The sequence below is a fragment of the Triturus cristatus genome, chromosome 11, assembly GCF_964204655.1.
Source record: "Triturus cristatus chromosome 11, aTriCri1.1, whole genome shotgun sequence".
Classification (NCBI taxonomy): domain Eukaryota; kingdom Metazoa; phylum Chordata; class Amphibia; order Caudata; family Salamandridae; genus Triturus; species Triturus cristatus.
Genome location: NC_140594.1, coordinates 661458502 through 661475167, shown reverse-complemented (window position 1 = coordinate 661475167; position 16666 = coordinate 661458502). Strand labels below are relative to the sequence as shown.

The following is a 16666-nucleotide window of genomic DNA, read 5'->3' as shown; positions in this document are numbered from 1 at the left end:
TGCAGAATTTCTGTTCTATTTTTGATGCCTCGCAATTAATGTTTTGAAGCCCACTGGTAGTGGAATTACCACCAGTCCAACTGTGCAGTGAATGCATGATAAAATTCTTTGGAGCCCCACTACTTCAGGAACTGAACACTGACTGGCCATTGTCTTAGAGACCCGCCTGGTTTTGTCTGAGTGCAACCTGCGTTTCATTGCCTATGGTGTCCCTTCAAGTGGGCACTCAATGTTTGTCTTGTAAAGCAATTGGTTGTTCCTATGGTCATGGACAGATTGAGGAGTTTGATAATGGCCCATTTTTGGAGGTGTCCCATTAACCTGCAGTCGATTCAATAAGCCTGGTAAGAGCAACTCCCTTCTTGGGAGATGGAAGCTATGGCTCCTAGACTTTCGAACTATGGCTCGAATAACACTGATGCAGCACAAGAAAATACTTTTTCTTCATCGGCGGATAACTAGGATCACATCTATTCTTTGGAGCTTTTGAATGGGGCTATTGTGGAGTCATCGTCTGCAGAAGCTGAATCCGTTGTGAATTTTATAAACATGACTATATGGAAGAAATCTTGGGTGCCTCAGTTTCGAGTTAATTAGGCCTCTTTTCTAAATGTTCACTTCCGTTTCATATAATGTCTAAATGTTTTGACTATTATATATAACAGCTGTGCATTGAATTTGTGTGGCTTATGATTTTTTATAATTTTGTTAGTAGCCAAGTTGCTCTCATGATCAAGGAGGGGTGTAGTCATTTCCCTTCTGGCCCCAATATGTGTCTCCCTTAGTTTTGCTTCTTAGACGTTTCAGGCTGCCTCTACTCTGCATAGCCACATATCCTACATTTTTTTGCAACATTATTCTAGGAATACGCTGTACATGTTTGTTATTCAGGGACTCTACTTGGGATTCAGTTTGCACATCTTGTACAAAGTTGCTTGGCATACACAACATAGTGTACTGTTTTCTTTGGTTATTTAGCAACAGCCCCTAACGTTTTAGACATAACACAATTACACAGCTGCATCAGTAGCACAGTAGTTCTTACGATATAAACTGTGTCCCGCCCCTTTGGGGGCTAGAGAGGAGAGTCCTGGCAGAGAGGACTGCTTTGGAATGACAGCAGTGCCTGACATGCAGTCCTGCATGAACTAAATTTACACTCATGATGCGAACTACCTAACTACATACATCAGGTATGGCTAACGCTAATCCCAGAGATTAATTATATAGCCCTATGCTCACAAAGTACGGATAGAGCTAGTCAGTTAATTGGCAATTGTTGGAATGTTTGTCCTTTACACCCTTCTAGTAATGCTAATTACTTTGCTTGGTTCAAACTGCCAAATGACTGCAGCACATTTGCTTCATATTAGACTATGATAGTTTCAATAAATGTATTGTAAACTTTTGTTGCATCTTTCTTATGTTTACTACGGGCATGTGTGAGTAACAAAAGGGGAAGATCTGTTTCCACGGTTCCCTTGCGTACTAGAGGGTCAATGTTCAAAATTTGCCATAATCACCCGATACTCTGGGAAGGTTAGGAGCTCAGGTGAGTTACTGAGCTAGATAGCTAGGACCTGCGACGACAGATAGTGACATTGTAGAGACACTCAGTCACTACATTCCGATGTCCTGTTGTTCTAACACACAGTTCTGTTTTACCAGCAGAATCTGGCCAACATGTGCTTTTATAAAGGGATCTATAAGGGTTTTAAAAATACATCAATGTCTTGTGAGCACAGGAAACCATAATTTACCATTAACTGATTTTTTGGCGAATTATGCTGCAAAAGAGTTCAGAGATCCATCACACAGGATGGACTACAAGTGTTTATGATATAATTGAAGATAGTATGGTAAAGAACTAGGATTACAAGTATCCTATCCTCACTAACATGCCCTGGATGTTGGGCCAATAGCTGTTCCTGGTCCTCCACTGCCCCTAAAGCCTTCCAATCACCTGGTAAGCTATAATTTACTTGGCCCAAGACAGTTGAACTACTCGGTATGGTAAGCTGTAGAGCACCTCCTGTACTCTGAGGCCATTGCTAGAGTTGCAAATTTCCAGCATGATGATCCCAGGAGACTGTTCGGACTTTATGCAACATATCGATATTTAGGTGTCTTCTGAAAAGATCTAGTGGGCACCTGAACTAGGGTATGGCCTACTGTTTCATGCTTTATCTAAAACGTGTGCAAGATGTTCAAGGAACTCAATGAGGGAGGACTCTGCTCAATACCTCCTTAGCCTCCTAAATTAAACTCCATGCACCGCTACTGACCTTGAACCACAGGAGATTTGTGTTGTACAGGCAGCGCCTCAAAGGCACTGGTATTTTCTAGAGAATTTAAGAACAAAGATACAGGCTAGAGTGGAAAGGTTCTTTGGACTAGACCCTCATTGGCATGCTATTTTCCCAGGCTTATCTGCCTCCTAACATCCATATGTGCAGACAAAGCAATGACCAAACTATTTGTGCCCACTAATGTAGGACTAACAAGTATGCCAACTGCTTCCACTGTGATGCAACACTGTGCAACCAACAGCACACACTAATCTCTGAAGCTGTGCAAGACTAACTGTCTGGAAACACCAAAGGCAGTAAGAATAACGTAATACTGTATAGGATGCTTGTTCCTCCAATGTCTCCCATGGTAACTCGTGTGTTCTCTGATGACCTTACCAAAGCATGTACTTCTTGCACTGTTCAGCATTTATGTATCTGTCACTGCCCAAAGGGCAGTTGGGTAGCTATGTCTCTCTTCGGTCTTAATAGTTCTTTGGTGACATGCTGCAGGATCAAACAATAAGTAGAACCTCAACCCAAAGCCAATAAGTCCACGATAGTGACAACTCGATTCTAGTTCTAGTCACACTCTCATGCTATACCCTTCTTCCCACTACCCGGTTGGCTCGAACCTCCATATCAGATGTTCAGGACCAGAGTAGGGGGGCATTATGGGATGCATGAAGTTCCTGCAAGGATTACAGTGCAGGGATCAGTCTGTGCATGGTTTGACTGGCAGTACATATTCCTTTCATTTATTTGGGTGCCTATATTATTTGTTAATGACTAAAGGAATTTTACTAAAGCTAACTTCCAATAAAGGTTCTATTTAGGAGTCTGGAACGGATATGGCTTGCTGTATTGCAGCAGTAAGAATGGCATAGTAGGGAATCTGTTATTGAAGTTACATGAGGAGTTAGGGTTATAGCTGAAATAGCTTTTTCAATGTGGCTGTCCAGCAGATCAATTTCCGATTCTCGTAAAGGAGAAGGAGGCACATGTTATATTTATAAAGAGAACTGTGATGTTTAATCTGGACTGGTATTTAATTGCAAAGAAGAACAGACTTGTGCATTCAGCCAACTTCCCTGCATTTCATGGTACAAACACTACATCATCCCACAACAAATTCTAGTTCTAAATGTTCTGCAGGTAATTGCTTGTTTCCTACTGAAAGTGACAATTTTTTGCAGTCATTGCTTCGGAGTGCCTTTTCTGTACTGTCACCAACCAAAGCAGCAGGAGATATGTTACTTGAAGAGATGGCCCACACAGAGTGGCCGCAATGTGTGGAGTGTAACAATCTATCATTTTTTGTTTGTAATCTATCTGTTCGTATACTTTAAATTCTACATAAGGACAGGAGGCAAAGATTATGCGTTCAATTTTATTTGATTCCTTCTCCAGCACTTCAAAGGAGGACAATAAAAACAGCAATAGAAACAGATTATGAACAAAAAACAAACTACATTTCCCATGAGCACCAGGAAAATGTGATAAAAATTCCCAAATTAACCAATCGCAAAACTCAGTTTATCATAATAAGCCTATTCCACAATTTCTCTTCCTCTCTTCCTGTCTCCTTCACAGATATTTGGCAGGCACTTTTCTCCCTCTTTAGGGATGGTCTGTTTGCCTAATTAATTGCGTAATTTCAGTGTGGTTTCCACCAGTCTGCTTGCATGCTGTGACCTGAAGCAGGAGTGTTTCACTGGGGTCGTGGTGGCACAGTTTGGCAGACTTGGAGATCTTTTTGTGGTTTGGAGCAAAAAGTCGATAGGCTACGGTAAGCCAGTCGGTGGCACCAAGCTAGGCGTCTCAGCTGTCCTTCTCTGGCAGCGGTTTTCCGAAAAAGTACTGCACGAGCTGTAAAATGGAATATGTAAAAGGACAGCAAACCGGTCTTCTTTAGCTTGTGGCTTCCCACTGTGACAACCCCTGGGTAGGATCTTTTAAAGCAACAGCTATATATTATTCCTGCACCCTTACCGAAAGCCTACCCACTAAACAAAAAGGATGTTAGGGTGCTCTCTTCACAGGTTTCGCAAAATATCTGTGATAATCAACTCTGATCTCCATGAGTACCATCCTCATCCCGAAGCCTCTAAAATTCTGAGAGATGCTATCATTAGATCTGTTGACTTTCCAGGTCCCCTCCTCCTGGGCAAGGTAACAGCCCTGCGATTTTCCCTTAGACAGTGACACGGCTGGGGGTTCTGATGTGGAGTTTGGTCTCAGCTTCCCATGGTGTTCCTGCCAAGACAAGCTTCTGGATGTCATAGGATCTCTCCCCAACATTTGTTAGATATGCAGAAGAGAAAAGGCCACCGGGCTAGGATTTCACCATAGTCTTTCAACATGAGCTCAAGGCTATTGCTTCCTAGGCAATGCCTAGTACTCTGGCTGCTTGAACTCTCCTCTTTGCTTGGATGAAGTTCAGACATCAATCCATAAGGTCTTTGGCCACAAAATCTCCAGAGTGGCCCAGCAGTGCAGGGGACACTCTCCAGGCTGCCCTAAAATGCAAAACTCCCAGAAACACAGCAGGTTCAGAAAGAAGAACATCTTTTAAGACCAAGGACAATTTGGGGGTTTCTTTCCACCAGAGGAATATGGGGCAGAGGCCGAGGAGGCTACAGAGGAACTGCAACAGCCCCCAGAGAATTTACAAGTAAATATCGTATCTTTTTCCATATAAAGTTAGAGTGGCAGACGAGCACTAATTATAACAGCATGACATCAAGTAACAAAGGATGTGGGGGCCCTTCAAACTGTCCTAGGTTTCCAGATACAGTTCTATGGATCACCAAGATAGGAGCAAAGACTTGAAACAAAAAGTTTTTCTGAACAGAAATTCACACTTGCAGACTTCGAGGTGCTGAACTGGAGACGGGGATATAGCCTGCACCACTCTTCAGACACAGGGTTTCTTTAGCAACCTCTTTCTCCACCAAGTCCAGATGTGATCATATTGATACCAGCCGGAAAGGTTGGGTGTGTGAGTGCGCTGTGGAGAGGTTTCCGCAGGCAGAGACTGCTCCACTGACAAACTTGGACTCAACAACAATTATCTGGAACTCCTAGCTAAATCGTATGTGGTGAAGTGCTTGACAAGAGACAAGGTCACCTGCTGTTCTGCTCAGTTTGAGCAATGCTGTAGATATTAGCTACATCAACTGCCTTAGGGGTACCAGATCTAGCCTCTAAGCAGAGCTGGCCAAAGACTTCTAGAACATCTGTGTCAAGATTAAGATTGAAGTGAAGTTGGAATATTTCCCGGGAATCAGGAACACAGTGGCAGAATGAAAGCCCAGATATCCGATAGACTCCAGCAAACTGATATGGGATCCATTGGTGTTGAGACTTCTGATGGACTGGTGGGGACCATGCAAGGTGGAGCTCTACGCGTCTTGTCTGACTTGGCAGCTGACAAACTTTTTAGTTGGAGACTGGACCTAAAGGGAGACTGGACCTAGAGGCAGCCTTCAGGATTGGAGCAAGACACACACAGTTATGCATTTCCCTCCTTCGCCATGACTGCCATGCGGGCAGTGCATATGTGGTGGCGGTGGGTTTGATGGCACGTCTTAGGAACTCCTCTGTGGAGAACCTAGATGTGGTTTACTGCCCTACTGGAACTTACCTGGGTATTTTTTAATCCTTCTCCCCCACCATCACAATATTCAGATCAATACTAAGAGGCAATCACACCCATTGATTCTGTAAAGCTACAAAGGCTGATGGTTTTGAGAATTAAGGTCAACCCATGGTGTTTACAGACAGGTTGTTGCCATTATCAACCGGGCCAGTGAGGATGTCACAAAACAGGAGGTACAAATCTGCTTGGAGAAAACATTTTTGGTTGGTGTCTGGAATGGGATTTGGATCCCAGGAGTTTGAACCTTATCCACATAGCTAATTTTCTCACAGAGCTCACTGAGGCTGGTTTGCCTACCCGCCCATAAATGCCTTTGGTTCAGCTATTTAAACAGGACACCTTTTGAATGAAGGCTCCTCAGCATATGAAAGCTTTCTCATTTGTAAACCTTTACCTGGTATTAGATTATGTAGACCTATAGAACCCAGGTACTCCCATCTTTGAGATGTTAATCAGGTTCTGAACCCTTTCCATTCTTGGCATTGGAACGATTGCCTCTCGAGGAAAGAACTATCAGTCAAGCTGGCCTTGCTTCCAAGCCTGGTTTCTTGCAGAAGGGTATCGGATGTATGTGCAATGGAGTTGCCAGGCAGGGTGTTTACCCCTGATGAGGCAACATTTACAACTGCCAAAAGGAGTAAGGACCTGATTTAGATCTTGGCTGACGGGTCACTCAGTCACAACGGTAACGGATATCCAAGTGGCCGAAATGTACATCCGATAGGCTGTGATGGGATTTAGATTTCAGCTGATGTGATATCCGTCACCGTTGTGACAGAGTAACCTGTCCGCCAAGATCTAAATCAGGCCCTAAATTCAATGCACAGCTGATTTCCTAAAAGCTCTTTCCCAGAATCCTCTAAGCTTGCAAACTTATGATGCTCTCAGAGCGGATCTGAGATACGCAGGAGTCCACAAGTTTGTGATATCCATTAACAAAATGTGTATAGCGCTGTGTCCCGAGCCACAATTGGAAGATAGGTCTGTTGAGCCATGACAGAAGCAGGTATAAACTATTTTCAAAGTTTGTTTAAAGAGAATTGCATTTAAGGCATTCTCCTTAGGAGGAAGGTTAGCAGATACCATGTATAGGGCAGACTGGTCATCAGAACCCAGGTTTAAACAATTTAATTTTGATCTAGTGTCTGGGTGCCTTCCTTGATGGTAGGTATGCTATGAATATGCATAATCCTTGCCTCCAGTCCTCACTGAAAGCTTAAAACGGGTTGACTTTAATTAAGGAAAGTGTAAATTCATTTAAGGACACGGAGGCAAAGATTATCCAACTTGGTAAGTAGTAACAAGTTTAGTGAGGGTTTCTTTTTTCCCCACCATTTGAAATCCTTTTACCACATATGGTTTAAGACTATTTCCTTTAACACCCTGTTTGATGGCTGTACACATAGATTCATGTAAAAGATTTCATTGTTTTTTGCCCCACGTTACTTTGCTCATAGGAGCTAAACATAAGTAAGAGAAATGTTCACTTTGGAGGATGTGTGTCATGATTGTAGTCAGAAATGAGGTAGAAGGATTGTGGAACTGAATTTTCTGATTGGTCAACCTGGGAATGTTGATGATGGCTTTCCTGGGAAATGTAGTTTTCTTTACACCGATTACACGTTTTTATTGTTTTTACTGTCCTTCTTTGAAATGCTGGAATATGAATTAATAGAACTGAAACTTTCTGTCACAAAAGCAATTCCACATTTTACATTATCGCTTATTCTTCTTCGACTGTTCACACGGTTTACCCTATGGGTCCATCCACTCCAAAACATTTTCATGCTGATGTGAATATAATGGTTTCTTTCCTTTCACATATGTCAAGCGCCGTAGCTCTCTACTTTAATTTTGGGATTAAATGTTTTACAGCTGAAGTTAACATTTTACATCAAGCATTACAATGTCAGGTTAGAGACCTTTCTGACACGATTGTACCACAAACACTGCATTCACTGTGAGCACTTAAATGTGATGCATTCTTTGAACAAACCGGCAAACAAGGTGTCTCGAAGGATCAGAACGATTAGGCGTTTACTCAAAGTATTCTCCTTTAATTGTTTGGTCGCAAACTTAAAAAACAACAGTAGCGCAATAGGAGGCAAGATAACAATGAAAATAGCCACACACACAAACTTACAGCTCTTTCTCTAGTTGCTGCTGAATCAGCTTAGCAGACTTTGCCATTGTGATATCTGTGGGAAAGAAGCAAAATATAGGGCATGGGAACAATGCTGACACAATAAGGCAATATCCCTGTAACGCAACCAATTCCTGAATCAGAATTTAAATTATATAGTGAAATAAAGTTTTACACCTCTATAAGAGACGAAGAAAACATAACTTTTTCTCCAGAGGTCCCTTTTCCCCCCCAACAGACAATTCCCTCCAAGCCCACTATTTAACAAGCCTCAGTTTTTCCCTACCTCAAAAAAAACCTACAACCCACCACATTTCTGGATACAATGTGAGGCCTGATTATATTCCGCTTTGCTGACTACCAGATCTCATGCAATACAAATCACACAGTAAAAAGCGGTTTAGGGTCCGTCCCCTTCAGCTATTGATTAGATTGGGGAGCCATGCCTCAAGCTTATGCTTGAAAGATTGTTGTTTATATTTTGGCATCATCAAAAGGAATTTTATGGATGCTTATACTACATTTTGCCTTAGTAACTGAACATGAAGAAGTAAATCTCAAGCATCTTAGTGGTATTGCTGCAAGTCTCCCCTCCATTTTTAGACTGCCCAAAGACTGCTCTGTACATCTACCATTTTATATCAGGCCTCAACAAATCTCGCTATATAAAGTCAGATTTTATCAAGGCGAGATATATTTAGAGCCTACTCGCCCCTTCTGGCAAGCTGACAAACAACAGGTGTTCTGTTCAATCACAAAGTGAAGGAGCATTAAAGATTGCTTTAAATCTTGTTTTTATCTTGTCACATTTATTCTGTGTTGGGAGACAGAGGTCGAAAGTCAGTTTACATCCACAATTACTTTTCTTACTCTGACTGCAAAGTTCCAGAATGTTGTAAAGTGAACTGTCTGACAAACGTGCTGTACAAAAAGGATGAAATTAAAGGCCTTGGGATGTCATGTTTTATTCTAACACACATTTAAATAGCTAAAAAGTGAACTGTACAAACATCTCAAAATACATTTCAGTAGTACGATGAAAAAAATGTTTTAATAGAATTAAAACACATCAGAACACTACTTGGCGATGTACAAATTATAAATATGTCTGCTGAAACTCAATTTCCACAGATTATGGTTTATACACTATATAGTGTTATAAGTAAAAAGTTGGTGGGAACGTTTTTGCCCATTTCAATGGAAAATGTGCAGTCAATAAATGACCGTGCATTACCATCTCATGCTTTAGTAATATATCATAAAAGTGAGTTTTTAAACATGAACTAAGAAACACGTCTGGCCCTGACCTGATGGCAATGCTATTTGTGAACTAAGAGGCAAGTCGTCATGTGTACCCTACATCTGGGCTAGATTTAAATTATGCATTGAGCAAACCTTTAGCCTATAAAATCAAATTAAATATGTATGTTTTGTACAGAAGGAATGTTGCACTCACATATTGAAAGGTGCTCTTATAAGGGATCATGAAGAAAAACGTGGCTCTACAAAATCAAATATTTACTTAGGATCACATAATTAGACTAGTTTTTGGGTCAAGTACATTATAGTTAGGTCAAGTAGATTATTCAAGTTACTAGGCTTGTAGGTCTTGTAACATTTTCGAGGCTTGTATATGCAGTGCACCCGGTGAGTTACATACTGTGCTACCAAGCACTGTTTCCATCATCATGACAATACCACTCCCCCCTCCGAGGACATCTCAGATGAGATCACTGCCCACCACCCGTCAGAGTGCAGTGATAGGCGTACCCACCACTCCACAACTTGCCATTGGTGGTTGCACAGATGACAGTACCGCCTACTCTTCATATTTCAGAAGTGTCAAATTGCATCAACTCCACAGGTTATGGAGTATGAATGGATAAGCTGTGCATTCCTAGATACTGCATGCCTCTTTACCCTGATGCACATTGCACCAGTTCGGCTAAAGAGATTAGTTTGGGAATGCAGGCTACTACGGAGGATGCCACCTCTCTCTTGCTGCCCTACACTAAGGAGCTACAGCCAGATGTGTCCATTATAGTCTAGGGTTATATGATTTGCTGCACATAATACTTAAACTGAGATGACTTGAAACAGGAATGTCAGGAATGTAAACCATTGCCAAATCCAATCTCATGTGTGAAAAAGACCTAGTTAGGTGAAATGGAGACTCCATTTGTATTGAATATGTTCTAATCTGGGTGCCCAAGTAATTAAAAGGGAGTAAACTAAAAATAACTTTATTTTGATATTCAGTAATGCAATTTTCACGATATTTTAATAAAACCCGATTTCATATTTTAAGCCTCTTTAACTGAGCTATCAATACTGGGTGCCTCAGAAATAAAGAAGTGCTCAAGAATTACGTGCAACTTGTATATTGTAAAAAACATAAAATAAAAGCTGAGCACTGAGAATGTTTTCAGCTTGATATAGTCAAGGGGTTAATATTTGAACTTGTCGGTTACATGGGTGTTTTTTTAAGGTTATGCTAATAGTTAAACATTTAAAGTGCATCATAAATGAAAGAAAGACACACAATTGATGGACGGAACGCAGAACAAATCAAAACATTCAGCCCCAGTCAAGAGATCTGTGTTTAATCCATCATTCTTTTGCTCACCATGCCACCCCAGTTTAGACCTGGCCATATGCAAATCAGTCTTGACCCTGTGCCTCATGGGAACAGTCCAGTCCGAACTGCCAAGCCAGGTCCTCCCTGGACCGGAAAAAAGCATCCTTGGACCGGTTTTGGGGTTTCACCCCTCAGCAGCCAGGATAGCTTGATTCCAGTGGCAAAGTGAGCCCGGGACCCACGTCTGGAATACCCGGCACACTTAGGGCGAGTAAGCTAAAGACACACAATTGATGGACGGAATGCAGAACAAATCAAAACATTCACCCCAGTCTAGAGATCTGAGTTTAATCCATCATTCTTTTGCTCACCATGCCACCCCAGTTTCGATCTGGCCATATGTAAATCAGTCTTGACCCTGTGGCTCATGGGAACAGTCCAGCCCGAACTGCCAAGCCAAGTCCTCCCTGGACAGGAAACAAGCATCCTAGGACTGGTTTCAGGGTTTCACCCCTCATCAGTCAGGATAGCTTGATTCTAGTGCCACAGTGAGCCAGAGACCAATGTCTGGGCATACCCGGCACACTTAGGGCGAGGAAGCAAAAGACACAATTGATGGCCGAAATGCAGAAAAATCAAAACATTCACCCCCAGTCAAGAGATCTGGGTTATTCTTTTGCTCACCAAGCCACCCCAGTTTAGACCTGGTCATATGCAAATCAGTCTTGACCCTGTGCCTCATGGGAACAGTCCAACTGGAATGGCATGGTGAGCAAAAAAACGATGGATTTAGGCCCAGATCTCTGTACTGGGGTGAATGTAAGACATTGTTCTGCATTCTGTCAATCAATTATTCTTTTTGCATTTGTCACCCTGAGTGGGAGGGGTATGCCCAGACATGGGTCCCGTGCTCTCCATGCCACTGGAGTCAAGCCATCCTGGCTGAGGAGGGCTAAAAGCCCGAAACCAGTCCTAGGATGCTTGTTTCCAGTCCACGAAAAAGAACAATTGATGGACAGAATGCAGAACAAGGTCATACATTCCCCCCCAGTACAGAGATCTGGGCCTAAATCCATTGTTTTTTTGCTCACCATGCCATTCCAGTTTGGACCCTGCCATAGGCAAATCAGTCTTGACCCTGCACCCAATGGGAGGGGAGAGATCGCTTCTACATATCAAACTCTCCTCAATAATAAAACCTGATCAGCTAAAATGTTTACGGGGGAATGGGAGATAGATGTTGGGGAAATAGAGGATACTGACTGTTAGGCAGCCCTGATGTATACCAGTGATGTAGCAATAAAGGCACTGCTTCGGCTGATGCAGTTTAAATTCTTGCACAGAGTCAACTATTATAGACGGCGGCTTCACGCCACAGGGAGCGCGCCTGATCCCTCCTGCTTACGATGTGCTGACTTAGAGGGCTCCTTCTTCCATAGTCTGTAGTTGCCCCAGAATCCAGATATACTGGAGAGCCATCACTGCTATAACTGACTCTCCTCCCTATCGACCCTAGATTTATTGTTCTGAGGATTGCCTGTGATATATTTACTTGCCACGTCCACAGCTGTTATTCTTTAACATTGCTTTGGTAGTGGCTAAAAGGGATAGAGCTCATCACTGGGGATCAGCAGAGAGCACCACGGCTCAAGAATGGAGAAATGCTATGGACATGTACATGACAGCTGAGCGGGTGACTTATCTCAACAGGGGCTGCCCCAGAAAGTTTAATTAAATATGGGGTAAATGGATTTACTACTATTCTCTGGAAGATCTGATACAGGGGGAGAAGTGTGAGTGAGACAAGACCTTGGAGTGATTGTTATGCTACCCATAGTGTTGTGTTAGTCTATCACAGAAAATCTTTACACTAAATTGCTGCCCTGACTGGATTGCTATCGGTGAGGGGGGCAGGGTAATTGTTGGGAGTTATATATTGCATTGATCATCATTGAATACACTGTGACGGCCTCCTAGGGGTGGATTGATCATGTATCAATACTGTGTCATTGTTGAATTACTACTACCAATGCAACATTCAATAAACAATATTTAAAAAAAGAAAATGCAATATTCACGCTCATGGCATCCTCCAATGTTAATACTTACACAATATCACACTGCAAAATTAATGCACCCTGTACATAATCATCCAGTATCAATACTCATGTAAATTATTGTTCTAATATTACCCTCACCGTTGGATTCTGTAACATGGCAAACTATGGCACATTATGGCTTACACCACAATATACTGCACAACAAATCGGCTCTGCACCGTATGGAGCAGCACTTGCATTCGTATCACACCATGATGCAAGATTTTTTAACACACCATATGCTACAATGTCAATTTAACACAGGATCCTGCAATAATTCTCCTACAACAAGACTGCAATAGTTCTCAATTTTGCTGCCCCCTGCACTGTAGTTCGAGCATCAATCCAGTCAAAGCTGCAACAATCTGTAGGCTAAAACTGGTAACAGAAACTGAGCAACGATATCTGCTACATGTTGTTCACTCTCTCATACCCTCCAGATAAACTGACAGGGCAGCCCAAATCACTCTGCAGGAAGTTGTGTTGCACAGCATGAAACACATGTTTTATGCTCACAATCTGGTAGATAACAAACTTATCTTATAACCAAGTTATTTTTTTAGTAAAGAAAAAACATTACATCCAGATTTCCAACAGAAAGTGACATCTGCTCCGTGAGAGCATGAAAATGCACTACCATGTGAAAGGAACCAACAATTCGTATAAGTTGTGCACTGCATGTTTTCCTCCTTATCAAGTTGCCTATCCACAAGCTTTTCCAAACTATTTCATTTCATTTAAAGTACATAAAAAGCACAAGATCCCTAACTGGCGACAAGTATACCTAATACAGCCAATTGCCTAGTACTATGTTGGTTTTCGTCTGCTCACAACAAGGGTTATTCGGTATCTGGTAAAATAGTGGTAAATCATTTGCTTTACCTTCGTCAATCAACAAAATTATCAGTGGGTATTTCTCTCTTATCGATTGATGAGATAGGCCTTACACTAAAAGACGCTAGGATGGCAGATGACCTAGTGGCCCTAGATATGAGGACAAATCCCCCAAGTAACTCATTAAGTATTGCAGGCCTGTAGCAGATGCACAACAGTGCCTTAAACTAAGGCAGGGGTCCGCTTCCGAGCTCCAAGAGGTAGATTGACTCAGGAACATTACCAGCTTCTCCTGCCGCAGCCCAGTAGTGTTTTGGCCAAACAATAGTAGTATATCTATAGCAATGCCAGATTACCCAATTACATTCTTTTAGTAGAAGTACAAGGGGTGAGTCCAACTTGGAAGCTCCAGCTTGTGACCAAATAGGGAAACACGAAGGTTCTTTGCACCCCCTCCCAGACCATCGAGTTCATGAAAATGACCCAATTCCTAAACCCCTGGGCAATAGCCATACTGCTAAATCGATCACTAGTAATTTGCACCTGGCTGTAAACACCAATGCTTTATCTAATAACATCACTAGTATAGCCAAGACTATGCTCCTGTTGCAACTATATCAAACTACACGATTGTTCGATTCGACCAGTGACAACGTTCCATCATGTAGTGTAGATATCCATGGGTGCCTACCCATACCTAATAACGAGGTAAAAAATTGACTAACTCTAATCTCTTGGAACCTGGCGGGGATCCATTCTAAACTCCAAGATCCTGAATGGTATTCTTACATAGGTAAAAACGACATGTGTATCTTAGAATAGACCTGGGCTGTGGATAGGGTGCATATAAATGACTATACTACATATAGTGTGGAAGCTAATCCACCTAAAACAATGGGCAGGGCCAGTGGTGGGCAGATAATTCTTGTAAAGAACACTTCAGCCTGTAAGTATAAGCAAATACCAATAAATTCCCAAGATATTCTGGGGATCCAGCTTGCCTTTCCGACTGGCTTAAATGTGACCTGGTTTAATGTTAATGCTAGGACAGAATCATACAGCAGTGAATCTCCTGTACTTTCGCTGCTAGATGATTTGGTGGGAGTCCTTCAAACCAACTCCAAAATCATAGTTGCCAGGGACTTTAACGCTTCTTTCAAACCCTCTTTTATTAAGTACCTTACTTGAGGAAGAGGATGAGGTGGGGGGCGTTCCCAATCTGGTAGCTGGTGAACATTGCCACCATATAACGTCAGTCTCCCTGCAGATTGCTTCTTTAACTACAGGAAGGAGCCTGAGGGCATGCAATGGGAGAACTGCATCCAATTTAGGCAGGCAGGCCACTTTTAAACGGGGTGCCAGTACCAGTGGCATTGATTATATTTTTGTCGATGTAAGAATCTTTAGTGGAGGATAGGACTATTGAACAGAGGTCTGACAGCGACCATAAACCTCTGTTGTTAAAAATGATAGGTACTGCCTTGGATAGGAACCCGTCAAGTTGTATTCCTAGAATAGAAGAGCCCCCTGTAACCAACAATCGTAAAAGAGTTACTTGGCCCAACGTCTTAGTAGACCAGGGCCTATACACTATAATCTATGAGCCATTTATACATTTTTTGACTAGCTTGTGCAGTAGTTTGTGCAGTGCACATTCCTTCGAACCAATTCATACAACATCGGTGCACAGAGAAATTTTTTAAGCTCTCCAAACTGTTTATCAAAAATAGCTCTGGTAGAAGGCCTGTTCGTACAGGGGGAAGCAAATTGGTTTAACAGTGAATGTAAGCTAGCTAAGGGGTTCTGCAACTAGCAGTTAGGGAGCATAGCAGAGTTGAGGTAGTCTTGGCCCGCAACAGATATAAAGCTGCATAATTAAAACCAAGTGAGATTTTGCAGACAAAAACTGGCAAGAATTGGTACTAGCTGCAAAACATAACGACAATCGCCTGTTTTGGCATATTATTTCAAAGGGTAGCTCGGAGAATGTTTCTACTCTTAGTTATCATATCCAACCGGAGGCTTAGGTGGAACATTTCTCAAAATGATATACCAGGGTTGAGGTCTCGGGCTGCTTAAACACCCCTAGAGTTGATCACAACTTTGCTGATACTGTCCCTCTGGCGTCTGCGATTGGCACTGCATTGGTTTTTAGTCTAGAAGACACTTTGTCAGCAATCAACAGATTAAAGACAGGTAAAGCTTCCGGCCCTGATTTGATACTGGGCGATCTGTATAAATCAGAACCCATGATATTGGCCCCATACATAAATCTCTTGTATAATTGTATAGAGGATGGTGGGGAAATTCCAGCAACCTGGAGGGAAGCGGAGATAATCACTACCTATAAAAAGGGTGATGCCGCTATCCCCTCCAACTAGAGACCCATCAGTCAGATTGACAATTTGCAAAGGATTTTTGCCAGACAAGTTCTAGACAAACTTCAAGACTGGATGGACGGTAATGCGAATTGTCCCCTTATCAGGCAGGTTTTCGTTCGAAAATAAGTACTTGCGACAAGGCTTTCAGATTTACCTTACTAATATGGAAATATGTGCTACTAAGAAACCAGAAACTTTATGTAGCATTCGTAGATCTCAGAGAAGCTTTTGATCTACTACTGCGTGATTTGTTATGGAAAACAATGCTTGATTTAGGTGCTCCAGTAGATCTAGTAACATTGATAGCCAAACTTCACAAGGATAATTACGCCCAGGTCAAGTGGGGGAAAAATGGGGAATTAACTGAGAAGATACCGATACAGCGAGGGGTGCGCCAGGGGTGTGTCCTTGCCCCCAAATTATTCTCTCTGTTCACTAAGGATGTGACGAGCAGATTGATGGAATACAGGAATGATTTCCCCTCCATGAATGGTGCGAAAGTCCCAATCCTGCTCTTTGCATGATTTCTTACTAATATCCACAACAACCATAGGTCTGCAAATTCTCTTAGACACGTTTTTAGACTTTTGCAGGGACAGGAGTTTGGAACTCAACACTGCTAAAACAAAATATATGGAGCTTGAGAAAGTGCGGGGAGGATTATGTGAGATCAGGATTGCAT

General features: G+C 42.2%; 1 protein-coding gene across 1 annotated transcript in view; it reads right to left on the bottom strand.

Annotated features, from left to right (window-relative positions):
- The window catches only part of SRPRB (SRP receptor subunit beta), a 94518-nt gene that overhangs the window by 20654 nt on the left and 57198 nt on the right, over window positions 1-16666 (bottom strand). Inside the window, exon 6 of the mRNA XM_085634231.1 lies at window positions 8093-8147. Coding sequence (XP_085490357.1) covers window positions 8093-8147 — 55 coding nt within the window. The remainder of the gene's footprint in view (window positions 1-8092; window positions 8148-16666) is intronic.